General features: G+C 48.4%; 1 protein-coding gene across 5 annotated transcripts in view; it reads left to right on the forward strand.

Moving 5' to 3' along the window:
• The first annotated feature begins 19270 nt into the window (after nucleotides 1-19270).
• Nucleotides 19271-27063, forward strand: part of LOC119974644 — an 86898-nt gene continuing 79105 nt past the window's right edge. For 3 of the 5 annotated variants that reach the window (XM_038813711.1, XM_038813710.1, XM_038813713.1), the window contains exons 1-2: nucleotides 19271-19374; nucleotides 23946-24154. Coding sequence is in view for 1 of the 5 variants with exons in the window: in XM_038813709.1 (XP_038669637.1) it covers nucleotides 26790-26796 (7 nt within the window). In the remaining 4 variants the exon portion in view is untranslated. Of the gene's footprint in view, nucleotides 19375-23945; nucleotides 24155-26718; nucleotides 26797-27063 lie in introns of all 5 variants that reach the window. The other 2 variants (XM_038813709.1, XM_038813712.1) reach the window with 1 other exon arrangement.

The following is a 27063-nucleotide window of genomic DNA, read 5'->3' on the forward strand; positions in this document are numbered from 1 at the left end:
CCTTCAACGCGCCGACCCCGACGCAACATGGCGCAGGACTGCAGGGGCAGGCGCGGAGGCTGGCCCGCCGTTTGGTGAGCCCCGATCGCGGGCCAGGCCACAACGGAGCCCCCCCCCCCCCCAAGGTGTCGGACCGCGCCCCCCCCCCCCCCCCCCCCCCCCGCCACAGTCCGGCACCCGACCCTTACACGCCGAGGTCCCGCCAGCCCAGAGCAGGTTAGAACGGCGGCGGTGGGACTCGGCTCTTTTCTTACGGCCGCTCGGCTCATCCGGGCCGGAGAATCGGTGGGCTGGCCGGGTAGAGTGGCCTGCGATCGGCACCGCGCCAACCATGCCGATGCCAATGGTGCCAATTTTCCACTCTGGAGAATCGCGTGCCGGCGCTGGGCGGCATGGCCGATTCGCGGGGATTCTCCAGCCCGCCCCAGGGCTGGGATAATCCCGCAGGGTAGCTGGAAAGCTTTCCGATTTCCTTCAGCTTGTGGCTTTTGTTGGACTTTACTTGTTCCCGCAACCAGAGAGAGAGAAAGAGCAAGATCCCTTTTCCTGCAAGCTGCCTTTTTTGCAGGAGTGGCTGCCTGCTGTGTTTCTGTGTTTCTGTGTCACACACACTCTGACCTCCCCCCAGCACCTGTACACACTGATCACGTCTGCAGCTGGCTTTTCATCCCTATTCCCTGTGAATTCCTGGAAGGGGAAAACATTCCTGGAATATAATTTTTATAGAATGATAGTAGCCTTGGCTGAGATGGTAATCAGCTTCCATTATCTCCACTGGAGATGACACCTCAGTTTCTGAAGGCGTGTTTCTCTGATCATGATGCGCCCGACGGCGATCCCGATATTCCCGCTGAATAGTGGGAGAGCCCTTAAACAGGGTTTTGTGCTGGGTGCCGAACCGATTGTGATGCTCCTGATCCACAGTGTCCAACGGGAGATCTGTATCATGCTCTCACAGGGCACCCCCGGCCCGATTGCGTGCGCAAAAAAAATGTCAGTTTGAGCCCATAGGGAAAGGGGGAGAGGAGGGAGAGGGAGAGACTGGCGGAGGAGCTGTTGAGTGTAGATAGGAGGTATGCGGAGGTCCCGGAGGAGGGATTGCTGGGGGAGCGGCGTAGCCTGCAGGCCAAGTTTGATTTATTGACCACCAGAAAGGCGGAGACGCAGTGGAGGAAGGCGCAGGGAGCGGTCTACGAGTATGGAGAGAAGGCGAGCAGGATGCTGGCGCATCAGCTTCGCAAGTGGGACGCTGCTAGGGAGATTGGTGGAGTCAAGGATAGGTGTGGGAATGTGGTGCGGCAGGGGGCAGAGGTCAATGGGGTCGTTAGGGACTTCTACAGGGAACTGTACCAGTCGGAGCCACCGGTGGTGATGGGGGGAATGGAGAGCTTTTTGGACAGGCTGCGATTTACAAGGGTGCAGGAGGAGCAGGTGGAGGGACTGGGGGCGCCGATCGAGTTGGAGGAGCTGGTTAGAGGGATTGGCCACATGCAGTCGGGGAAGGCGCCGGGACCGGATGGGTTCCCGGTTGAATTTTATAAGAAATACGCGGACCTGTTGGGCCTCCTGTTTGTTCGGACCTTTAACGAGGCATGGGAGGAGGGTGTTTTGCCCCCGACGATGTCACGGGCGCTGATTTCCCTGATCCTGAAGCGGGATAAGGACCCCTTGCAGTGTGGATCATATAGGCCAATTTCACTGCTGAATGTGGACGTCAAGTTGCTGGCGAAGATCTTGGCCACTAGAATAGAGGACTGTGTGCCGGGGGTGATACATGAAGATCAGACGGGTTTTGTGAAGGGGAGGCAGCTGAACACTAACGTGCGAAGGCTGCTAAATGTGATAATGATGCTGGCGGCAGAAGGAGAGGCGGAGATTATGGTGGCATTGGATGCGGAGAAGGCCTTTGACAGGGTTGAGTGGGGGTACTTGTGGGAGGTGTTAGAGAGGTTCGGGTTTGGGGAGGGGTTTATTAAATGGGTGAGGTTGCTGTACGAGGCCCCGATGGCGAGTGTAGTGACAAACGGTAGGAGGTCCAAGTACTTCAGGCTCCACCGTGGGACGAGGCAGGGGTGCCCCCTGTCCCCCTTGCTTTTTGCGTTGGTAATTGAGCCACTGGCCATGGCGCTCAGGGAGTCGGGGAGGTGGAGGGGTCTGGTGCGGGGTGGGGAGGAGCACCGAGTGTCGCTTTATGCAGATGACTTGCTGCTGTATGTAGCAGACCCGGTGGAGGGAATGCCGGAGGTGATGGAGATTCTTGCTGAGTTTGGGAGTTTCTCGGGCTATAAATTGAACCTGGGCAAGAGTGAGCTGTTTGTTGTACACCCGGGAGATCAGGAGGAGGGGGATTGGTAGGCTCCCGCTAAAAAGGGCAGTGCGGAGTTTTAGGTACCTGGGGGTTCAGGTGGCTAGGAGTTGGGGACTTTGCATAAGCTTAATTTTACTAGGTTGGTGGAGCAGATGGAGGAGGAGTTTAAGAGGTGGGACATGCTGCCGCTGTCGTTGGCGGGTAGAGTACAGTCTGTGAAAATGACGGTGCTCCCGAGGTTTTTGTTTTTGTTTCAGTGCCTCCCCATTTTCATTCTGAGGGCCTTTTTTAGGAGGGTGAACAGCAGCATTCTGGGATTTGTTTGGGCGCACGGGACTCCGAGGGTGAGGCGGGTCTTTTTGGAGCGGGGCAGGGATAGAGGGGGGCTGGCGCTGCCCAACCTCTCTGGGTACTATTGGGCGGCTAACGTCTCGATGGTACGTAAGTGGGTAATGGATGGGGAGGGGGCAGCATGGAAACGGATGGAGATGGCGCCCTGTGGGGGCACGACCCTGAAGGCACTGGTAACGGCGCCGTTGCCGCTCCCTCCAACGAGGTACACTATGTGCCCGGTGGTGGCGGCTACCCTCAAGAATTGGGGGCAGTGGAGGCGACACAGGGGGTAAGTGGGGGGCTCGGTGGAGGCCCCGCTGCGGGGGAACCACCGGTTTGTCCCAGGAAACATTGATGGCGGGTTCCTGGGGTGGCACAGGGCGGGCATAAGGAAGTTGGGAGACCTGTTCATTGACGGGAGGTTTGCGAGCCTGGGTGAGCTGGAGGAGAAGTTTGAGCTCCCCCCGGGGAATATGTTCAGGTACCTTCAGGTTAAGGCGTTTGCTAGGCGGCAGGTGGAGGGGTTCCCTTTGCTGCCCCCGCGGGGGGGTAAGAGATAGGGTGCTTTCAGGGGTATGGGTCGGGGATGGGAAGGTGTCTGACACCTACCAGGTGATGCAGGAGGTGGAGGAGGCATCGGTAGAGGAGCTGAAGGCTAAGTGGGAAGTGGAGCTGGGGGAGCAGATTGAGGAGGGGACATGGGCAGACGCCCTGGAGAGGGTGAACTCCTCCTCTTCATGTGCGAGGCTTAGCCTCATCCAGTTCAAGGTACTGCACAGGGCTCATATGTCCGGGACGAGGATGAGCAAGTTTTTTGGGGGTGAGGACAGGTGCATTAGGTGTTCAGGGAGCCCAGCGAACCATGCCCATATGTTTTGGGCATGCCCGGCACTGGGGGAGTTCTGGCAGGGGGTGGCGAGGACGGTGTCGAGGGTGGTAGGGTCCAGGGTCAAGCCAGGCTGGGGACTCGCGATATTGCGGGTTGGGGTGGAGCCGGGAGTGCAGGAGGCGAAAGAGGCCAGTGTTTTGGCCTTTGCGTCCCTAGTAGCCCGGCGGAGGATCTTGTTGCAATGGAAAGATGCGAGACCCCCAAGCGTGGAGACCTGGATCAATGGCATGGCGGGATTCATTAAGCTGAAGAAGGTCAAATTCGCCCTGAGGGGGTCGGTACAAGGGTTCTTTAGGAGGTGGCAGCCTTTCCTCGACTTTCTGGCTCAACGATAAGGAACTAGGCCAGCAGCAGCAGCAACCCGGGGGGGGGGGGGGGGGGGGGGTTTCAGGGTGGTATTGTTTATGTTAATTTAATTATTGTTAATTTATTTTGTTGTGTATTGGGTTTGGGGGGGAGGGGGGGGCTCGTTATATAGGTTGTTACGGGGGCCGGGGGTGTTTATTATTGTTATTATTATTATTATTCTGTTGGTATACATTTTTCAAAAAATTTCAATAAAAATTATTTAAAAAAAAAATAAAAAATGTCAGTTTGGCACATAATCACAGAATACTACAGTGCAGAAAAGACCCTTCGGCCCATCGAGTCTGCACTGACGCATGAAAGGCCCCGGCCTGCCCACCTCATCCCATTTGCCAGCACTTGGCCGGCCCATCGCCTTGAATGTTGTGGGGTGCCAAGTCCTCATCCGGGTACTTTTTAAAGGATGTGAGGCAATTCGCCTCTACCACCCTCCAGGGCAGTGCATTCCAGACCGTCACCACCCTCTGGGTGAAAAGGCTTTTACTCAAACCTCCCCTAAACCTTCCACCCCACTTTAAACTTGTGTCCCCTCGTAACTGACCCTTTAACTGACCCTTCAACTAATGGGAACAGCTGCTCCCTATCCATCATATCCAAGCCCCTCATAATCAGGTGACCCCTCAGTCTTCTCTGCTCCAGAGAAAACCTATGCAACCTGTTTTTATAACTTAAATGTCCCATCCCAGGCAGCTTCTCTTCTGCCTGGTGAATCTTCTCTGCACCCCCTCCAGTGCAATTACATCCTTCCCTATAATGGGGTGACTAGAATTGCACACAGTGGGCGGGATTCTCCGACCCCACGCAGGGTCGGAGAATTGGCGGGAAGCGGCGTGATTTCCGCTCCCGCAGGTCTCCTAATTCTCCCGCCGGTAAAAAACCGGCGTTGTGCAAATCCCGCCGGCAGCCTGTGAAAACAGCTGGCGCCGGCGGGATTTCATTTTTTTTAAACTCACCTTTAAATCTCCGGCCCGGATGGGCCGAAGTCCCACCGCTGGGAGGCCTTCTCCCGCCGCCGAGGTGTACACCACCTCAGAAACGGCGGACTCAGCGGCGCGAGCGGGCCCCCGGGGTCCTGGGGGGGCGGGGGGCGATCGGACCCAGGGGGGTGCCCCCACGGAAGCCTGGCCCGCGATCAGGGCCCCCCGCTCACTCCGCGGGGCAGTGCCGTGGGGGCACTCTTTCTCCTTCCGCGCCGCCACGGCCTCCGCCATGGCGGACGCGGAGGAGAACCCCGCATCGCGCATGCGCCGGCAGTGACGTCAGCGGCAGCTGGCCGCTGACGTCACTGCCGGCGCATGCGCCGACCGCCGAAAGCCTTTCGGCCAGCCCCGCTACCGACTGCGCCGGGTGTTTGCGCCAGTCTACCGGTGCAAACTGCTCCGGCGCGGGGCTGGCCCCCAAAGGTGGGGAGAATTCCCCACCTTTGGAGGAGGCGCGACCCCTGAGTGGTTGGCGCCACTCCCCTACGCCGGCACCCTCCGTCACGCCGGGTAGGGGAGAATCCCGCCCAGTACTCCAGCTGTGACCTCACCAAAGTTCTAAACAGCTCCATCATGACCTACCTGCCTTTGTAATCCAAGCCCCGATTGATAAAAGCGAGTGTTCCATATGCCTTTTTCACCACTCTATTAACCTGCCTTTCTGCCTTCAGAGATCTCTGGACAAACACACCAAAGTCCCTGTGTTCTTCGAAACTTCCCAGTGTCAGACCTTTCATAGTATACATTCTTGTTAAATTACACCTTCCAAAGTGATCACCTCACACTTTTCAGGGTTAAATTCCAGCTGCCACTTATCCATCCATTTGACCATCCCATCTATATCTTCCTTTAACCCAAGACTCTCTCACTGTTAACCACCCGGCCAATCTTTGTGTCATCCACAAACTTACTGATCCTACCCCCCACATAGTCATCAATTTCATTTATATAAATGACAAACAATAGGGGGCCCAGCACAGATCACTGTGGTACACCACTGGACACTGGCTTCCAGACACTAAAGCAACCATCTATCATCACCCTCTGTCTCCTGACACAAAGCCAATTATGAATTCACCTTATCAAATCACCCAGTATCCCATGTGCGTTTCCCTTCTTAGTAAGTCTCCCATGGAGGCAGCACGGTGACGCAGTGGTTAGCACTGCTGCCTCACAGAGCCGAGGTCCCAGGTTCGATCCCGGCTCTGGGTCACTGTCCATGTGGAGTTTGCACATTCTCCCTGTGTTTGTGTAGGTTTTGCCCCCACAACCCAAAGATGTGGAGGTTAGGTGGATTGGCCAGACTAAATTGCCCCTTAATTGTAAAAAATGAATTGGGCAGTCTAAATTTTAAAAAGAAGTCTCCCATGTGGGACATGGTCAAAGGCTTTGCTGAAATCCATGTAAATTACATTAACTGCACGACCTCATCTATCCACTTGGTTACATGCTTAAAAAATTCAATCAAATTTGTTAGGCATGACCTGCCTTTGACAAAGCCATGCTGACTATTCCTGATCAAACCTTGTCTCACAAGATAGATTTTCTCCTTCAGAATCTTCTCCAGTAGTTTTCCAACCACTGACATGAGACTCACTGGTGTGTAGTTCCCTGGCTTGTCTCTACAACCTTTCTGACATAGTGGGACCACATTAGCTGTTCTTCAGTCCTCTGTCACCTGGCCAGAGAGGAATTAAAAATTTGGGTCAGAACCCCATCAATCTCCTCCCTCGCCTCCCACAGCAACCTGGGACACAATTCATCTGGACCTGGAGAATTGACCACTTTTAAGCCCGTCAATACCTCCAATGCCTTGTCATTCCCTATGACAAATGGCTCAAGAACCTTACAGTCTCTCTCCCCGATTTCCATAACTACCTCATTCTCTTGGGTGAAGACAGATGTGCAATAGTCGTTCGACATCCTACCAGTGTCCAGTGGCTCCACCGTGGTGCCACTGCTTTGGCTGCTGCTGTTGTTTTCCCCCAATAGGCCATCCCCCCCAACATGTATCCAAAACGGTATCCTTGTTAGAGACAGGGACAGCCATGGAGGAATTCCTGCATTGACTGCCTGCACTTTCTAGTGGTCACCCATCTGTCTTCCTGCACATTGGGTGTGACCATGTCTGAATAACTCCTGTCTATGAGGCTCTCCGCCATCTGCGTGCTCTTATGTGCATCCAACTGCTGCTCCAAACCGAATCACGCGGTCTGTGAGGAGTTGCCATTGGGTACACCTTCTGCAGATGTAGTCTTCTGGAACACTGGAAGCTTCACAGACCTCCCAGTCTCATAGTTAGAGCACTGCACCCCACTGACTGACATTTCTACCACTAATTAATTAATTACGTCAGAAAAAGTTATTAAATTTAGTACTAATTAATTAATTACATTAAGGTAAATGCTTATTAAATTTAAGTTAAAATTAACTATATAGCCCCTTGCGCTAGATTTCTCCGATAAATATTAAATGCTAAAGACACTAATCTCCAAGTTACTCCTCTACTTAGTCAATTACACTAATTTTTCAAATTTCGAACAGATTCTCAGGTGCATCAGGTCAAAGCTTTACTGTGACCTCACTATTCAGTTTTTTTTCCCAGTCCCCGATACCCAACAGGTGAGTTATTTATAGTTTCTGTTCCAAGCCACCCCCGAATTCGTGCCAACTCCGCTGCCCGGCGACTAGTTAGATTAACTCCAATTTTCTATAGCTCTTCTTTGCTTGTCCTCGTTACTATTAATTAGAGCCCTTACAGATTAGAAACCACAAAACTTACTTGCAAACTATAATTGATGAAAGTTGTAACGACTTACCGACCTGGTCCATTACTACCAATCCGCTCTCTCCCTTGTATCATCAGCTGCAGCAGGGCAAGACCCCTCTCTGAAGATTTGAAAGTTACAAAGCAAGGACAAAAAGCAAAGAGTACCTCTTCCCACTCTCCGCTCTGCTTCAAATTCCTAAGTTTAAAGCTTAAAACTCACTCTGCCTGTGGCCTCACTCCCACTACTCACCTTGGCAATGCCCACACCAGCTGCCAGTGCCACCTGGGCAGATTGGCAGTGCCAGGCTGACTCCCAGGTGGCACTGCCAGGTGCCAGGCTGGCACTGCCAAGGGCAGCAGGCAGGCAGGCAGCAGGGCTGAGAGTGAGAGGGCTGGACTGGACAGCAACTGGACTGGACAGAGAGGGCGAGAGAGAGAGAGCAGAGACCAGGCCAGATAGCCAGCAGCAGTAGTCAGGCAGCCAGCCAGGAGCACACATGGTCGTAGAGGGTCGACCCGAGACTTGGCCACCTGAGCCGTCATTGGGGCAGGGCTCGATGTCTTTGGCATGGGCTTGATGTCATTGGGGGTGGGCTGCCACTTCACCAGGGGGCGGGGTATGATGAGGGAGGCAAGGAGTGAGAGCGTGGGGGAGTCCCAAAAGTGTAAGACTGCCTCTTGTTCCAGCAGCACCAGAACTCAGTAGTGGACAGTGCTGGAATTGCAAGCAGGCCTCAGGAAGAGCAATAGACCCTGGTCTTAGTTAAGTCCCCTGCTTTTAGTATGGGAAGGGATCAGGCACTCTAGGGAGAGGGATTCTGGAGGCGTGGCAAGGAGGTAGAAGGAGGGGGTATGTGTTTTGGGAGAAGGGAATGTTCCTGATACACACAGGGCCCCTCCAAAATGATGCACCCCCTCCCCGTTCCTTATCACCTTTTCACCCCAGATGGCGACAAAGCAGATCCCCCACCCGCCTGTCCATGCCAACCACATTATGGCATTGGCAGCATGATATTCAGATCGGTTGACTTGTTAACAAGCTCAATTGCCCATGAATGATTTTTTTCAGAATGCAGATGGACGGCCAATTTCAGCCACACCCGCCTCCTGTATTATGGGTACGGGTTGGGGGTAGGGCAGTGGTGGTCTAGGCACCCGTCATATTTCACATAGCATTTCCACTGCCAGCAACTCTCGCAGTGGGGGGCAGCCTCAATTCCCAAAAAGTGCCACCCCCCCCCCAAACACACACATTTTTACATCCCCCTTCAATCCTATTCAATCAATTTAATTCAATCAGACAGTTACCCGCAGATCCGACCAAAAAGACACCCGCCAACTCAACAGACTGATGGAGACCTTGGATCCAGACCTTCCGAGCACCCTCCGTGCTCTCATCCCACGTTGGAGATCTCTGCTGCCAAACGAAAATACACAAGGCCAAAACACCAGGCCATCCTATCGTATCAGGCAATGGAACCCTATGTGAGAACCTCTCTGGCTCTACTGAGGGCATCTTGAAACATCGTACAAGGAACCCCCAGCTTTTGGCGCGACACGACAGACTTCTGATAGAAACTCAGCACTGAAGTTAAAACCTCACCACGATTCTTAGAATTCCCCCTATACCAAAAGAGGGTCAAGATATTCTAAATGGTGGACAGGGATTCTCACTCCGTGACTCCTATGCAGACTTAGGTGGGTGCTATTTGGGTCAAACTAGTGTTTCAAGTTATCCCCCGGCATAACCCATATCTTCATAGAAGAATTCTATCTACTTACCACTTAGTAGCATCGATCCTGGGTCCCGCATTGCTAAGTAAGTAAAGTAGACTTTTGTAATAACCACTGTTTCAGATTAAAACTTTAAATTATTTTATTTTTTGTTTTAAAACATAAAATCACTGTTTTTACAGAAAAGTAAAAAGATCTTGCTTCTGGATTCTCCGAGTTGGCTGATCAGACCTTCCTGGGCCTCCTCGACAATCTCTCTTCTTTATCTGTTGGTTGTCTCCCGGTTGTTCTGCGGTTTTGCTCGGCTTTCGTATTCTGTCAGTCCCATGTACCAAAGTCACTCTGCAAATTGAGAGTGAGTGTCTGGCTGGGAACGATTCAGGATATATATCACCCTTCAAACAGCCTTGCTGGTTACACAACATTATTTTAAAGTATTTTCTTCTGCTCCTGAACGCAATACCCTTTCTTGCCATATGATTCCACATAGAATATCCGTAATGTCTTAACATGAGAGTGCCTTCATGTTAAGCTTGACCTTGGTTTGTCAGCTCAGTGGCAGGGAGGCTTCCTGCTAATTATTCTGTGGCATTCCAGCCTTTCAATCCCTTATCTTTTTTAAGCATTGTATTTCCTTGTATTCCTAAATGTTTCAAGTTATATTCTTCTCTTTTAACAATTTCACAAAAAGGTGTTGACTGCTCTTTGAAAAGAAGCAGTTAGCTGCAGTGAATTGTCCCGTATTAAAATCAACTGTTCTCTCCAGATTTCCACTTGTAACTGGTGTCATTGAGTTTCTATCATTCAGAAATAATTTTATTACAAGTAATTCAAACTTAAGATTCTGGCAATTCCAATCGTTTGCTTGCTAAACTATTTAACTTCTATTAAAGGGTAGAAAACTCATTCCCTTTATGTAACATAACACTTAACTTTTATAAAGATTTCTCCAACTTGAACTAAAGGTATCAGGTTACAGCATGAGATGTTATGTTATCTCAAGGCCTGTGTGATAATGGCTGTCTGCATTCTAAAGAACTTTTGTGGACAGTTAACCCTTCGAGGGCCTTCTGCTATATCATTTTTTAGCATTTCATTACATTTACATTTATAGGATCTTTTCTGTTACTTTGCTTTTTCTCATGTTCCTTGGGTTTTATCATCAGATCTTCATGTTTCAAATGACATCTTTCGCATTTTGCTTAACAGCACCCATGGACCAGGTGAACCAGGAACATTTCTCGTGACAATGGAAGTCTCGGTACTCTACACCAGCATCCCCCATGACGATAGCATTGCTGCAACAACCTCAATACTCAACACCGACAACTGCCAATCTCCACACACAATTCTACAACTCATCCGCTTCATAAGCGATTTTCATTTCATTTCATTTCATCCTCGATCACGTCTTCACCTTCGACAACATGAACAGCCATGGGGACCAAATTTGCACCTCAATGCGCCAACATCTTCATGCACATGTTTAAACAATACCTCTTCAAAGCACGGGACCTTCAACCAATGTTATACACCAGATACATCGATGAGATTATTTTCCTTTGGATCTACGGCGAAGAATCACTGAAAAAACTACACAATGACATCAGTAAGTTCCATCCCACCATCAGACTCACCATGGACTACTCTCCAGAATCTGTTGCATTCTTGGACACATGCATCTCCATCAAGGACGGTCACCTCAACACTTTGCTCTCCCACAAGCCCACGGATAACCTCACGATGCTCCACTTCTTCAGCTTCCACCTTAAACACATTTAAAAAGCCATCCTCGATGGATCAGTATACACAGGATATGCTCAAATGAGGAGAGACATAACAGACATCTAAAGACGCTGAAAGACACTCTCGTAAGAACGGAATATGGCGCTCGACTCATCGATCGACAGTTCCAACACGTCATAGCAAAACAACGCACCAACCTCCTCAGAAAACAAACACGGGACACAACCGACAGAGCGGAGTAACCGCGACAACCTCTTCACAGCTTTCAACACGTCATCGATGAAGATGAACATCTTGCCAAGGCCATCCCCACACCCCCACTACTTGCCTTCAAACAACCGCCCAATCTCAATCAGCGATCACAACCCTGACATGGCAACCTCTGCAAGACGTGCCAGATCATCGACATGGGTACCACCATTACACGTGAGAACACTACCCGCCAGGTATGCGGTACATACTTCTGTGCCTCGGCCAATGTTGTCTACCTCATACGCTGCAGGAAAGGATGTCCCGAGGCGTGGTACATTGGCGAGACCATGCAGACGCTGCGACAACGGGTGAACGGACATCGTGCGACAATCGCTAGGCAGGAATGTTCCCTTCCAGTCGGGGAACATTTCAGCACGGTAGCCTTGTGGATAGCACAATTGTTTCACAGCTCCAAGGTCCCAGGTTCGATTCCGGCTTGGGTCACTGTGTGGAGTCTGCACATCCTCCCCGTGTGTGCGTGGGTTTCCTCCGGGTGCTCCGGTTTCCTCCCACAGTCCAAAGATGTGCAGGTTAGGTGGATTGGCCATGATAAATTGCCCTTAGTGTCCAAAATTGCCCTTGGTGTTGGGTGGGGCTACTGGGTTATGGGGATAAGGTGGAAGTGTTGACCTTGGGTAGGGTGCTCTTTCCAAGAGCCGGTGCAGACTCGATGGGCCGAATGGCCTCCTTCTGCACTGTAAATTCTATGATATCTATGATATCAGTCAAGGGCATTCAACCTCTGATCTTCAGGTAGGTGTAATCCAAGGCGGCCTTCAGGACGCGCAACAACGCAGAATCGCCGAGCAGAAACTGATGGCCATGTTCCGCACGCATGAGTGCGGCCTCAACCAGGACCTTGGATTCATGTCGCATTACATTCACCCCCCACCATCTGGCCTGGGCTTGCAAAATCCTACCAACTGTCCTGGCTTGAGACAATTCACACCTCTTTAACCTGTGATTATCCCTCTCCCCAGTCACACCATCTGGACCTGTAAATAGTTAATTACCTGCAAAGACTCTCACTCAAAGTATCATCTTGCATTATTGAATTTGTCTATATATGTGTTTGGGGAACCCACCTCTTCATTCACCTGAGGAAAGAGCTGACCCCCGAAAGCTAGTGATTCAAAACAAACCTGTTGGACTTTAACCTTGTGTTCTAAGATGTCTTACTGTGCCCACCCCAGTCCAATGCCGGCATCGCCACATCATTCAATCCTATTGCTATCATTCTGGTTCTTATCACACAGCTGCAAATTTGATGTCAATTTGGGCATAAGTTCTTGAACGCTCACTTTTGCAAGATGAAAGCATCTTCCAATTTTCACTATTTCCCTCCTTTCCATAGCTCTACCAGGCCATACAACAGAAAGCTCTCGAATACCGTGCAGTGTCACTAGGGGGAGCACAAGAGGATTGATAAGGAAAGCATTGATAGTTCCCTGTATAAAAAACACAGTGAATCAATTCTGAATGTTCTTGAAGAGATAAGTCATTTTACTTGAATTATTTTCATGGCTCTAGAATAGTAGCAATCTTTATAACATTTTTTTCACATCTCAGCCAATGTAAACAGTTTAATATATAGAAAGTTGTGGGGACTGTGCCCATGATTTTCCAAACCTTTTCCCTGGACAAAGTTGTGAGCTGGAAACACAAGTTTGTAAAATGTACCCTCTTACCTCTTGTGATTGTCCAAAGTTGTAAGACATGTATGAACAATCGCTGTCTTATAATAGAGCTGGCAATAAATTTGTAGCCCAGTCCATCACGCAAACCAGCCTCCCATCCATTGATTCTGTCTATAATTCCCGCTGCCTCGGAAAGGCAGCCAGCATAATTAATCTCCCCATGCACCCCGGACATACTCTCTTCCACCTTCATCCTTCAGGAAAAAGATACCAAAGTTTGAGGTCACGTACCAACCGACTCAAGAACAGCTTCTTCCCTCCTGCCATCAGACTTTTGAATGGACCTACCTCATATTAAGTTGATCTTTTCTCTACCCCTTGCTATAACTGTAACATTATATTCTGCAGTCTAGGGGCAACACGGTGGCGCAGTGGGTTAGCCCTGTTGCCTCACGGCGCCGAGGTCCCAGGTTCGATCCCGGCTCTGGGTCACTATCCGTGTGGAGTTTGCACATTCTCCCCGTGTTTGCGTGGGTTTCACCCCCACAACCCAAAGATGTGCAGGGTAGGTGGATTGGCCTTGCTAAATTTCCCCTTAATTGGAAAAAATTAATTGGATACACTAAATTTATTTAAAAAAATATATATATTCTGCAGTCTCGCCTTCCTTCCCTATGTACGGTATGCATGCAAGAAACAATACTTTTCACTGTATACTAATACATGTGACAATAATAAATCAAATCAAATCAAAAATTTATTCCAGTGACTGTCAAATATTTAAAACCGCCGAGCAGAAACTGATGGCCATGTTCCGCACATGAGTACGGCCTCAACTGGGACCTTGGATTCATGTCACATTACATTAGCCCCCCACCATCTGGTCTGGGATTGAAAAATCCTGCCAACTGTCCTGGTTTGAGACAATTCACACCTCTTTAAGCTTTGATTATCCCTCTTCCCAGTTGCTCCAACTGGACCTGTAGACATAATTACCTGCCAAGACTTGCGTTCAAAGTATCGGATCACATCTTTGACTTTGTCCATATAAATATTTCTCGAACCTCTTCATTCACCTGAGGAAGGGCACAGTAAGAAGTCTTACAACACCAGGTTAAAGTCCAACAGGTTTGTTTCAAACACGAGCTTTCGGAGCACGGCTCCTTCTTCAGGTGAATGGAAAGGCTTGTTCCAGAAATGTTTATATAGACACAGTCAGAGATGCCCCGGAATGCGAGCACCTGCAGGCAATCAAATCATCAAAGATGCAGAGAGAGAGGTAACTCCAGGTTAAAGAGGTGTGAATTGTCCCAAGCCAGTTCAGTCGGTAGGCCTCTGCAAGTCCAGGCTTGTTGGTGGGGGCCGAATGTAATGCGACATGAATCCCAGATCCCGGTTGAGTCCGCATTCATGCGTGCGGAACTTAGCTATAAGTTTTTGCTCAGCAATTTTGCGTTGTCGCGTCTCCTGAAGGCCTCCTTGTAGAATGCTGACCCGGAGATCAGAGGCTGAATATCCTTGACTGCTGAAGTGTTCCCCAACTGGAAGGGAACAGTCCTGCCTGTTGATAGTCGCACGATGCCCGTTATTCGTTGTCGCAGTGTCTGCATGGTCTCGCCAATGTACCACGCTTCGGGACATCCTTTCCTGCAGCGTATGAGGTAGACTACATTGGTCGAGTCGCACGAGTATGCGCCGCGTACCTGGTGGGTGGTGTTTCCACGTGTAATGGTGGTGTCCATGTCGATGATCTGGCATGTCTTGCAGAGATTACCCTGGCAGGGTTTTGTGGTGTTGTGGTTGCTGTTCTGAAGGCTGGGTAATTTGCTGCAAACAATGGTTTGTTTGAGGTTGCGCGGTTGTTTGAAGGCCAGTAGTGGGGGTGTGGGGATGACCTTGGCAAGATGTCCATCCTCGCTGATGATGTGTTGGAGGCTGCGAAGAAGATGTCGTAGTTTCTCCGCCCCAGGAAAGTACTGGACGACGAAGGGTACTCTGTCAGTGGTGTCCCGTGTTTGTCTTCTGAGGAGGTCGGTGCGGTTTTTTGCTGTGGCGCGGTGGAACTGTCGATCAATGAGTCGAGCGCCATATCCCGTTCGTACGAGGGCATCTTTCAGCATCTGTAGGTGTCTGTTGCGCTCCTCCTTGTCTGAGCAGATCCTGTGTATACGGAGGGCTTGTCCATAGGGGATGGCTTCTTTAATGTGTTTCGGGTGAAAGCTGGAGAAGTGGAGCATCGTGAGATTATCTGTGGGCTTGCGGTAAAGCGAGGTGCTGAGGTGACCGTCCTTGATGGAGACGAGTGTGTCCAAGAATGGAACTGAATTTGGAGAATAGTCCATGGTGAGTTTGATGGTGGGATGGAACTTATTGATGTCATCGTGTAGTCGTTTCAGTGATGTCTCGCCGTGGGTCCAAAGGAAAAAAATGTCATCATTGCCTGCAGGTGCTCGCATTCCGGGGCATCTCTGACTGTGTCTATATAAACATTTCTGGAACAAGCCTTTCCATTCACCTGAAGAAGGAGCCGTGCTCCGAAAGCTCGTGTTTGAAACAAACCTGTTGGACTTTAACCTGGTGTTGTAAGACTTCTTACTGTGCTCACCCCAGTCCAACGCCGGCATCTCCACACCTGAGGAAGGAGCAGTGCTCTGAAAGCTAGTGATTCTAAACAAACCTGTTGGACTTTAACCTGATGTTGTAAGACTTCTTACTGTGCTTACCCTAGTCCAATGCCAGCATCTCTACATTACAAGTATTTTTAAAAAACCATAAACATACTGGATTTATAAAAAACTGAGACCCTCTGGAGACAACGGCAGAGCTGCCCTGACTGCTACAATACATACAATTTCATATTCCACCAAATGGAATGAACAGACACTCAACACCCTCCCCCCCACAGGCATGAAAGACCCCATCCCCTGTTGATTTGCACCATCCCGAGACTTTTCAAATGTTTCTGAGATGAGATATCAGGTAGCAATTACCTGTTCTGAAACAATAACTGCAGCAGGCATAGACTAATAGAATTTCCCTGCAATATACACCCAGAAAAGTTCTTTAAGGAACCATTGCCAAGCAAGAGAGAGAGAGCACAAAGACAACGCTGTACCGTACACAGGCTATTAAAGCAATGCGCCATCTCTGTCTCTCTCACCTTGAGAGTGTTGTGACCAGTCGGCAAGGTAACCATCCTGAGAAGAGAAACCAACTGCGAAGTGCAATGTTCTTGAAAACAACGTGCAAATCTACTCCATGCAACGACACCCAGGAAGGCAACTGAACAAAATAGCCACAATGTGGAACTATCGCTTCGAAACCAGCCATGTAACAGCTCACCGTAAACATGTTTGTGTTAGCTGTAAAGAAAATGCTTTACCATCGGTACTGGTGTGTGTGTGTGTGTGTGTGTGTGTGGGGGGGGGGGGGGGGGGGCAGACAAATGCTAGTTGTGATTTACCTCGTTTTTTTAAGTTAAGAAAATAGTTTCAAAAGAATTACTTTGTTGAATCTAAGAAAATCTGTCTGACTAATTCTTTACAATCTTGAAGTGTAAATAAATAGACTCTAAACGACAAAGCACATCCTCTCTACATTCACAAAAAAGCCCTGCTACGTTCAAACCTGGAGTGGGAGAACAGGGAGTCATTTTGCTTCACCTCACAAGGCTGCAACAATGTATACAGAGAAATGTGTATTATTTTGTAAATAGGAAAGCATTAGACAATTGTGCACAATGCAGGCATCTGATGTGTAGTGTTTTCTTCGTACTCGGTTTACTTCGCAATTCAGTAAGTTCCATACTCCATTTAGCCCCAATGCTACTGGTATCCAACCGTTATTGAAAGAGGAATCAAGGAATACCACATACTCGTGTCAAGGTCCTGGAAGCGAGTCAACACAAAAATAATGCAAAAGCAAAATACTGCAGACGCTGGAGATTAGGAAAAAAAAAACAAGGCGCTGGAAAACCTCAGCCAATCTGGCTGCATCTATAGAGGAGAGGGAAAAACAGAGCTAATTAGCGTGATCCAATGGCCATGCTGCACCTGGAGAGCAGCTCGCCGCGATGCAGCGTGGCTGATAAAAGCCGGGAGCCCCGCACCCGGGATCTACCTGGCTCGCAATGCCTCGTGAGATATTTTTAAATAAAATAAATTTAAAGTACTCAATTCTTTTATTTTCCAATTAATGGGCAATTTAGTGTGGCCAATCCACCTACGCTGCACATCTTTGGGTCCTCAGCGCTGTGAGGCAGCAGTGCTAACCACTGTGCCACCATGCCGCCCCAAACATAACGCCGCACAAAATCTAAGTCGTTCTCGTGAGACATTGCGATGTAAATTCTGCCCATTGTGGGTGGGATCACGTTTTAGCAAATCTGTATATTAAAGTGAGACAGCTAGTTTTACTCTAAAATGCAGTTTCCTGAGGTAACTGAAGCATTGGCATATATCCCCTTTGCCTCAGAAATGTCGGGCGAGTGCCGTTCAGCACTGGTTCCAATTGGAAAGGCACTCGCAGGGGTCTCCCAGGGGATTGGAGGCTGCCAGGTGCATGCCCTTTGGGGAGGGTGGTACCCTGGCACTGCTGGTGCCACCTGTGCACCCAGCAGTGCCAACCTGGCAGTGCCATCTGGTGTCAGCCTGGCACTGCCAAGATGCCTGTGTACTGCCACACACCAGGTTGACATTTTCTGAGCCCTGCCGATTGGGCTGGGGTGCCCTGCATGGATGTTGTGCCCTGTTGTTCTTTGGGACTTTGCAGGGTCAGTGCTCCCGTTGGAGATCAGGACGGCATTCAGATGCACTCGCTGTACTGGTGTGTTCTGGCGAGCGGAGCTCCTCAACGCAGCAAACGGGCTATGTGCAGCCTCTGCCACGCGTTCCCCGCTGAGGCCCCTTATATAACGCGAGTGGTGTTAAATAGCCAGGTTTTTTTCAGTGCTGTGAGTATCAGGAAACACGCGGCTAAATGCGCTCTCTATAGGACTTTGTTCCCATTTAGTTGAATCGTGCTCAATGTTTCGAGTCCAATGTGTTTCTCATGCATCCTTCAATCTCTGGTCTGCATTGAATTGATAGAGTCAGGGTAGTATCAGGGTTATTACAAGAGGCCTCAGTGGCACTGTCATGTGCACGGCATGTGAAAGATCAGCTGGGTTAGCCATTGTCCTGGGTGCAAGCATGTCCCCCGAGGACAGGATAGGACTCGGATCTTGACTTTTCTTTCACTTCATGTCAGCATGAGGAACATCTAACTTAGATTAGATCTGTAGTGAAAACAGTCCTTCCGCTCAAATCAATCTCCAACTTCAGTCCCCCCCCCCCCCCCCCCCCCACTCCCAGCGGCCATTATTATAGCCCTCATCATTAAGTTGCTAATCACAAAGCAATTTATGTACAATCCATGATTCTATTCTATCAACCTCTTCCCATCTTTACAATACTTAACCTCTCCTTTCTGCGCTTGTTAGGTGTTGGAACCTAGAGCTGGTTCTTTGTGCTTAATATTCAACCATTAGCAACAAAGGATGTGAAGTTGACACTTGACGTTTGACACAGCATTCACATCCCTTGGAGGGGCAACACCGGGGAGCAATTCAAGAGGATGAAAGGAGTTTAAAAAAAAGTCAGAAGGTAAACTTGAGTTGGGGAAGGCGCCAGAGAAATGTTAGGAATTGGTGAGATTGTCTACAGGTAAACATTAGGAATTGGCGAGATTGTCTGTGGGTGAACATTAGGAATTAGTGAGATTGTTGTTGGGTAAACATTAGGAATTGGTGAGATTGTTTAAAGGTAAGCATTAGGAATTGGTGAGATTGTCTTTGGGGAATCATTAGGAATTGATGAGATTGTCCAGAAGTGGGATTGTGCAGCACAAACAGTCTGTGCCTCACCCCGCGCACAGATTGAAGGGGATGGGGGCACGTTCCAATTTGAAGATAACTAAGAGCAAAATAAAGACGGGGAGGTTGCAAACGGTTTGTTTTTGGGTGGAAGAAGTGTCAGATGAACAGGAGGACACATGCACCCACGCTGAACACGCTGCTCCCGCCCGCCGCCCCGCCCGTCGCCCCCGCTGGCTGGTCCAGCATTTCCCAGGTGAGTTCCCAGCGAGCGCGCGCCCCTCACCTGCCGCTTCCGCGGGGTTCCCGCCACAGGTGAGGGCGGCGCGTGGGACGCGCGTGCGCGCTTTTCCATTGTGACACCCGCGCACGTGCAGAAGCACCTGGGCAACAGGTGGCGAAGAGCAGAGGGACAGGGGGGGCAAAGAAGACATGTGTGGCTGGAAAACTGGTATGATATCACTCTGCCTCTTATCCCTCTATGCAGCCACCTGCATGATAATTCGAGGTAAGTGACCTGTTCCACTTCACCTTTCCTGGTCAATCTTTGTTGGTGCATTCTGGATGGCTAAGGACACCATAAGCCTGAAGGGTAAACCCTCACCAGGCTGGCCAACATTGGGGTGAGGTGAGCTCCAATACTGTGTAGGGCAGTCTTCACCTTGATGGGCAAATCCACTGGGCGCCAAATCCATTCATTACAGATATTATTTTACATTTGAATGATTTCTGGCCTACAAAACAAAACCCTCAGACATTTTGGTTACAAATGAACGTTGAGGCGATCCTTTCAATCCTTCACCTGCTGTCATTCTTGTCACTCGTCCCCCTCCGCCCTTTATGTCCGCTCTCTCTTTATGTCCTCTTACCTCAAGTAAAACTCCTGCCTTCACTCCCTCCTCCTGCCCCCCACCCCCACCCTCACCTTTGGTAAAGGTAGCTCCAATACCTAATTTCCCACTTCTGGGCCAGGTATTTTTATACCTCAACAACCATGTCTTAAAGCCCAGATCCATCTAACTTGGGGAAAGACATGGTTTGGGGAATGCAGAGCTCTTGGAGGATTATGGGGCAGGGTGCGAGGTCAACGAGCACAAGAATGCTCACCGGGTGGAACTTGGTGTGGAAAAGGATTTGCAGTAGAGTTTTGCATGAGCTGAAGTGTATAGAAGATGGGGACTGGGAGTCCATCCAGGAGATTTGGGATAGTCAAGTCTGGAGGTGACAATAGAACAAATGAGAGTTTTGGCAGAAAATGGGCTGAGGCAAGGGCAGAGATGTGCCATGTTATAGAGTTGGAAGTAGACATTGAAGATGATAGTGGAGGACAATTATTCAGTTGTGTGGTGCCATGTTTAAGATGCTCCTATGTCTTTTAGAACATGACTTTATCGACCATTACAAATATAATGAAACACAGCAGCCAATTCGTGCTCAGCAACCCCCATAAACAGCAACAAGGAAATGATCAGATAATTTGTTTTGGTGATTCTGGTTGATAAATAAATTTTGGCCAGGGAAATGTAGCAAACTCTCCTCTTTGGCACTCGTGCGTAAGTCCTGATGAGTGCAAATGAACAACTTCGATGGCATGTTTCCTTTCTTCAGCAATACACAGGCTCTGTGCCACCAGACAACTTTCACCTCCTCTTCTTCAAATTGTTCCGTGGGATGTTTAACATCCATCTGAGTGCAGCACTCCTTCAGTGCTGCAGGGTCTGGTTTAGCTCACTGGGCTAAATCGCTGGCTTTTAAAGCATACCCAGCAGGCCAGCAGCACGTTTCGATTCCCGTACCAGCCTCCCTGGACAGGCGCCGGAATGTGGCGACTAGGGGCTTTTCACAGTAACTTCATTGAAGCCTACTCGTGACAATAAGCAATTTTCATTTTCATTTCATTTTTCATTGACGTGCTGGTCTAGATTATGTGCTCAAGTCTCCAGAGTGGGACTTGGACACCAATCTTCTGATTTAGAGGTAAGAGTTCTACCAGTAGCATGCATTTAACTTTCTGAGACATAAAGGAGTTTCCTCCCCCAGTGTTTGCAGGTTTACTGCTAACTTTGCCAACATTGGAAGCTGGTGTGGGAAATTGCAGACAAGAGCATACATCCAGTCAATCCTGCACATGCATTTAAGTGGTTCATTAGTATGCTGTCTTCATTTGAAAACTTTAATCAACATTTTCCAGCCTCAATATTAGGTGTCCATTTTACTCAAAATGCTCTCTTTGACCAGACATACAATCTGCAAAATCAATAATTGCAGCTATTTCATTCAATAATTCTTGTGCTTTAGCCAATGCAGATTACAAATGTAGACTATTGAGCTTGTGTGGTCATTTGCTGTGAAATTGAGTTGAAGAGTTCAGCATTTAAACTAGTAAATTTCTCTTGAAGTTGCTCACAGTCCAGAGCTGGGAGTGTATTTGTGATGTTTTGTTGTAAACATGTCCTGTCTCAATAAATCCACTGCCCTAAATAGGAAAAACAGCAGGTATTTATAGATACTTTAAAATGTTGAGATCAATTAAAAGGCATTTATAACTGCACGTAAACATTAGGCTGTGCCAGTGACTGCCTTTGTCTTTTGTTAAATGATTGTTTTAAATCTGTAGTGTGACCCTAGTGTGTGGCATAGGAACACTGGGCGCAAACTTTTCAACATATATGTAATATGTATAGATTTAATATATTAAAATATTCAGATGCAAAACATAATGGAGTATGCATGGAATGTTTATTTGGTGAATATAATTAAGAACAGAGCAGTGTGCAATTTGAAGCATAAATAATAAAGAATTCCTGATTGCTTTAATATTTCCTGTTCATTCCAATGTGATAAACGACTGTTAACATTACAGAACTAGAAGCAAGCATGAATTAGTGAAGGACTGTATTCATCTGAATTGCCACATAAAGCTACATGGTGTAAAGGGGAGATGATGTGGAGATGCTGGCGTTGGACTGGGGTGGGCACAGTAAGAAGTCTTACAACACCAGGTTAAAGTCCAACAGGTTTGTTTGGAATCACTAGCTTTCGGAGCTAGTGATGAAGGAGCTGCACTCTGAAAGCTAGTGATTCCAAATAAACCTGTTGGACTTTAACCTGATGTTGTAAGACTTCTTACTCGAGGAGATGTCAGAGCACTTATTGGCACCTGTCAGTCGTTCCTTGTTCCGAGGTTTTGTTCTTTAAAACTGTTTGCCATTGACAACATGGAATGAGATGTATTGAACAAGATTGCAATTTTGTTAATGCCAACAAACATCGCAGAATCATGGTAGCATACTCAAATCCCTCCATTAGCGCAGACTAAACTGGGCTCCCAAAGTCTGACCACTTCAGGAAACACAGTTAAACTTTTTAAAAGTTTCATTCTTATGTCCAGGATCACCTTTAAGAATAAGACCATTCCTTCAATACAATACGTTCTTCAATATTGCAAACTTTCTTGTCATTATTTCATCAATAGTACAATGCTCTACTGTTTCTTTTGAAATGGGAACATGCCATCCTATACCACCACTCCACTGTGGTACAATCAAGGCCATCTCACATTTTGCAACTCTAACTCAACATTTCACCCAATCTTAACACTCTGGAGCTCCTTACAGCTCTTAGTCTTCCTTTGCAATCTCAGGCTTTATAACCCAAGCCTCAGTTTTCCTGAGAACAATTTATGTTTGACCTACTATTTACCTATCCTTTCCTATACTCTTGTCAACCTCGATGATGCCCTGCATTGTAGATCTAGACTTTTTATCTTGTCCTCGGAGTTTAAAAACAGCACACAAGGGGCTTGAAATATTCAATGAAAGAATATTTTGATTACAGATCAAATATTCATTCAGCTGCACATAATTCTGTGGCAGGCATTTTGGAGCATCATGTTGCTACACATTTCCATTGGTGTTGACAACAGCACTCCCGCTTAGAATAAATTATGGTTCTTTGTGTAGATAGTTGCTGCTTTGACGTCATGAACTGAAGGGAGGGCCACTTGACCTCTGAGTGACGAAGTGCATTCCTCGTCCATTATATCACTGAAGCAAAACCCTGTAGTGGAAAAATGAAGAACTTTCTATGTAAAAAACTTTGATTTTAGGCTACCTCTGATTAGCAGTTTTCAAAATAGGAGAATAAGCCGCGCCTATGATTGTTTCAGTAAGCAGAAGTATTGTAGCAACTATATCCTGTTTATACAGTCAAATGTTTTTGGCTGGAATGCTCCCAATATGAATAGACTGGTGCATGGACTTGACAATATTAACATGCTGCCATTGGGTCACACCCTTCAAATTCAACTCAAGTCTTAAATGTACATTTTTTTCAGTTTAGATTATTAACATGAGTTCAGGTGTGTTGCAGTGCCAACTCATGCAAAACCTGCCAGGTGGCACAGTGGTTAGCACTGCTGCCTCACAGCGCCAGAGATCCAGGTTCCGTTCGGGCCTTGTGACTGTGTGGCGTTTGCACCTCCTCCCCGTGTCCGTGCGGGTTTCGTCCAGGTGCTCCGGTTTACTCCCACAGTCCAAAAATCTGCAAGTCAGGTGGATTGGCCACGCTAAATTGCCCCTCAGCGTCCAAAGATTTGTGCAGGTTAGGTGGAGTTGCAAAGATAGGGGGGGGGGGGGGGATGGGGGGGCTGGGGTGGGGGGGGGGGGGGGATGGGGGGGCTGGGGGGGGGGGGGAGTTGGCCCAGGTGGGGTGCTCTTTCAGAGGGTGGGTGCAGACTCGATGGGCCAAATGGCACCCTTCTGAATGGAGGGATTCTATGGAAACGCCAAAGCCTAGAATTAACTGGGGGGGGGGGGGGGGGGGGGGGGGGGGGAGGATAGGCTTGAGAGATGTAACTGCTTTGTAACTGGAATTCAGAAACTTCAAACGCTGGTCGAAACCTGAAACAAGTAGGGGTCAACCCTCTTTCCATCATTGAGCTAAAAGAGAAACGGTTCTGCAGAAATTGATGATGTGGTGAAATGGCAATGCAAGAATTAAGTGCTTTTGACAGGAGGTCGAAGAATATTGTTTCCTTACAACATCCAACCAACCTACTTGTTTTATTTGTGCGGACAGGGCTTGGTATCTGTGACTTCACAAAGTCTGAAAGCATCCCCCTTGCCGATGTAGCACGTGAGCATGCAGCGGGTGTGACAGCAGGATTCACAGTGGCGGACTCCCCCCGCTGTATAAGGGCAGTCTAAACGGGGACAAATCCATGCTGAACATCTACCTCACAATGGAGGAACCATTTCAGGATTAGATTCGGCTGCACTGTAAAAAAGGTAAGGGCATTATGTGGCAACTTGGATGAATACATGTCTTTAAAACTGGTATGTTGGGCAGCACGGTGGCACAGTGGGTTAGCCCTGCTGCCTCACGGCGCCGAGGTCCCAGGTTCGATCCCAGCTCTGGGTCACTGTCCGTGTGGAGTTTGCACGTTCTCCCCGTGTTTGCGTGGGTTTCGCCCCCACAACCCAAAGATGTGCAGGGTAGGTGGATTGGTTGTGCTAAATTGCCACTTAATTGGAAAAACGAATTGGGTATTCTAAATTTATTTTAAAAAACTGATATGTGGAATATCTTTGCAGAAGGAAAAAAAGTTTGCAATTTTCAAATTCCAGTAAAAATCAGTAACACTGGGGTTCCATTTGAAGGTATGCAAGCTTTACTGGCACCCTTCATTTTCAGGTTTTACTGGTTTCTCATTCCTTTAGATTAGGGGCTGGTTTAGCACAGGGCTAAATAGTTGGCTTTTAAAGCAGACCGAGGCAGGCCAGCAGCGCAGGTTCAATTCCCGTACCAGCCTGCCCGAACAGGCGCCGGAATGTGGTGACTAGGGACTTTTCACAGCAACTTCATTTGAAACCTAATCGTGACAATAAGCAATTTTCATTTCATTTCATTCATTATAGATTAGGGCCTCTAGGGTATTCCAGTTTTTTTGAAAATAATTTAGACTTGATGCTTAAACAAGTCATAATATTACGATAAGAAATGTAGGTACAGGGGTATCACTCATCCCTGGTTCTGGGTTTTTCCCACCAGAGGAAATACTTTGCATTATCTGCCCTGTTGCATGCCATTATCATTTTAGAGACCTTGAAGAGATTATCCCTCAGTCTTCCAAACACAATGAACAGAATACAGTTTATGCAACCCGACCTTGTAACTTAACTCTTTCAGCCCTGGTATAATTCTGTTGACTGCACTGTACCACCTCGAGCCTGTCCAGCCATTGGCTGATCCGTGTTGTGACTCTGTTTACACACTTTTCCTCCGCATCTCTTGCTTTTCATACCGAGTTAAAAATCTATTGATCTCAGCCCTGACCATTTCAATTGATCCGGCCTCCACGCTGCTGCGTGGGACAATTTCACTGCTGAATTGCTGAGCTCTAATTTTAAGATGAAAACCTGCTGCCCTCAATTCTCTCGCTGGAAGAGGTGGTTTCTAGGCATTGTCACAACCACCCCTAGATGAGGCTTTCCAAAGTTGCTGGTCTGGGTGGGACCCCTTGATTTGTCACCATGCGGCTGGGATACCCCCAAATTCTTTCACCCCAGGCGAGGTGAACTGGCTCCGTCTTTGTTCAACCCCCTCTGGTTGGTAGCAAAAAGATATAATATAAAAAGGATCCCTTTTCCAGGACACCTTTTCCCAGATCCAACGGGCACATTGGGTCTGGGCGGACAGGGGCCCAACATGGCCAGCAGATGCTAGGAGTGGCCTCTTCTGGGATCTACCCGGCTCTCCACGCCTTGCGAGATCTAACGGAACCTTGCACGACGTCACAATCTAAATCCTGCCTATTGTGGGCGGATCAGTATTTGGCGAATTTGAATATTACAGTGAGTAGCTAGTCTCACTCTAATATGCAGCCTGCCTGATGAAGTGAAAAATGAAAATCACCTATTGTCACGAGTAGGCTTCAATGAAGTTACTGCGAAAAGCCCCTAGTCGCCACATTCCGGCACCTGTTCGGGGAGGCTGTTACGGGAATCGAACCGTGTACCGGAGGCGTTGGGATCTTACCCCTTTGCCTCAGAGGCATTAGGTGAGCGCCGTTCAGTACTGGTCCCCACAAACAGGGATCAGATGGAACAGCACTTTGGGGGGGGGGAATCTCCCAGGGGATTGGAGGCCCCCAGATGGTACTGGCACTGCTGGTGCCACCTGACACCTTTGCACTGCTAGCCTGGCATCCTTGCAGTTCACCTAAATGCCAACCTGGCACTGTCAAGGTGCTCAGATGGCACATGCAGGCAGGGGCATGGCCAGGTGCCAGGCTGGCAATGCCAAGGTGCCAGGCTGGCATCGTGCCTCCGTCAGGGATTGGACCCAGCGATGCTCTGCCCGTGTGAGGTGGGGCTACAGGTGGGGGAGGAGTTGGGGGCTTGGGGCCTGCGTTAGTGGTGCTGAGAGATCAGGACGCCGTTTAAAAATGGTGGCCCGATCTCCTCCTGTTCTGACGAGCGGAGTTCCTCAGTGCAGGAAATGGGTCTAAGTGCGGCCTCGACGGGGAGTTCCCCGCTAAGCCTCCGATTGCAACAAAGACCCGTTTGATATCGTGGTCTTTCAAGGAACAAAGAATAATACAGCACAGAAACAGGTCCTTCGACCCTCCTAGCCTGTACCGATCATGACACTACCTTTAGTACCGATCATGACACTACCTTTCTCGGTGTTCGACACGGGACTCTTGCAATTCGATTAGATAGCGCCCAGAATTCATGTTTTAAAAAGATTCAAGTTAACCAAGCTTTCCCAAGTTAAGGTAGAGTTGAGTTTATTAACTGTTGAGAGGCAAGGAAAATATGGTAAAGCACATGCATTTACATTCATACAGATTAGGAGGAAGAATTGAGTCACACCAAACAAAACTTAGTCCCGAATCATGGACGTTTCCATCACAGAAAAATGACAGGTTTTAGCTTTTAACTTTAAATCAGTAATGTAATAATCGATAGATTCTTCTGTAAACGTGATCTCAACACATAGCGTTCATAAATTTCATTCTTTCTGGGGCTGTAATGTTTATCAAATCTTTGAATTACCTTGTTAAAATCTTTACTATCGTCATCATTTGCCAATTTAAACATATTAAACACAGCAATTGCTTCGGGCCCTGCCACTTTTAGGAGCATTGCTACCTTACGTGAATCTGATTGATCTCCTAAATCTATTGCAGTAA

This window comes from Scyliorhinus canicula, chromosome 12, assembly GCF_902713615.1.
Source record: "Scyliorhinus canicula chromosome 12, sScyCan1.1, whole genome shotgun sequence".
Taxonomy (NCBI): Eukaryota; Metazoa; Chordata; class Chondrichthyes; order Carcharhiniformes; family Scyliorhinidae; genus Scyliorhinus; species Scyliorhinus canicula.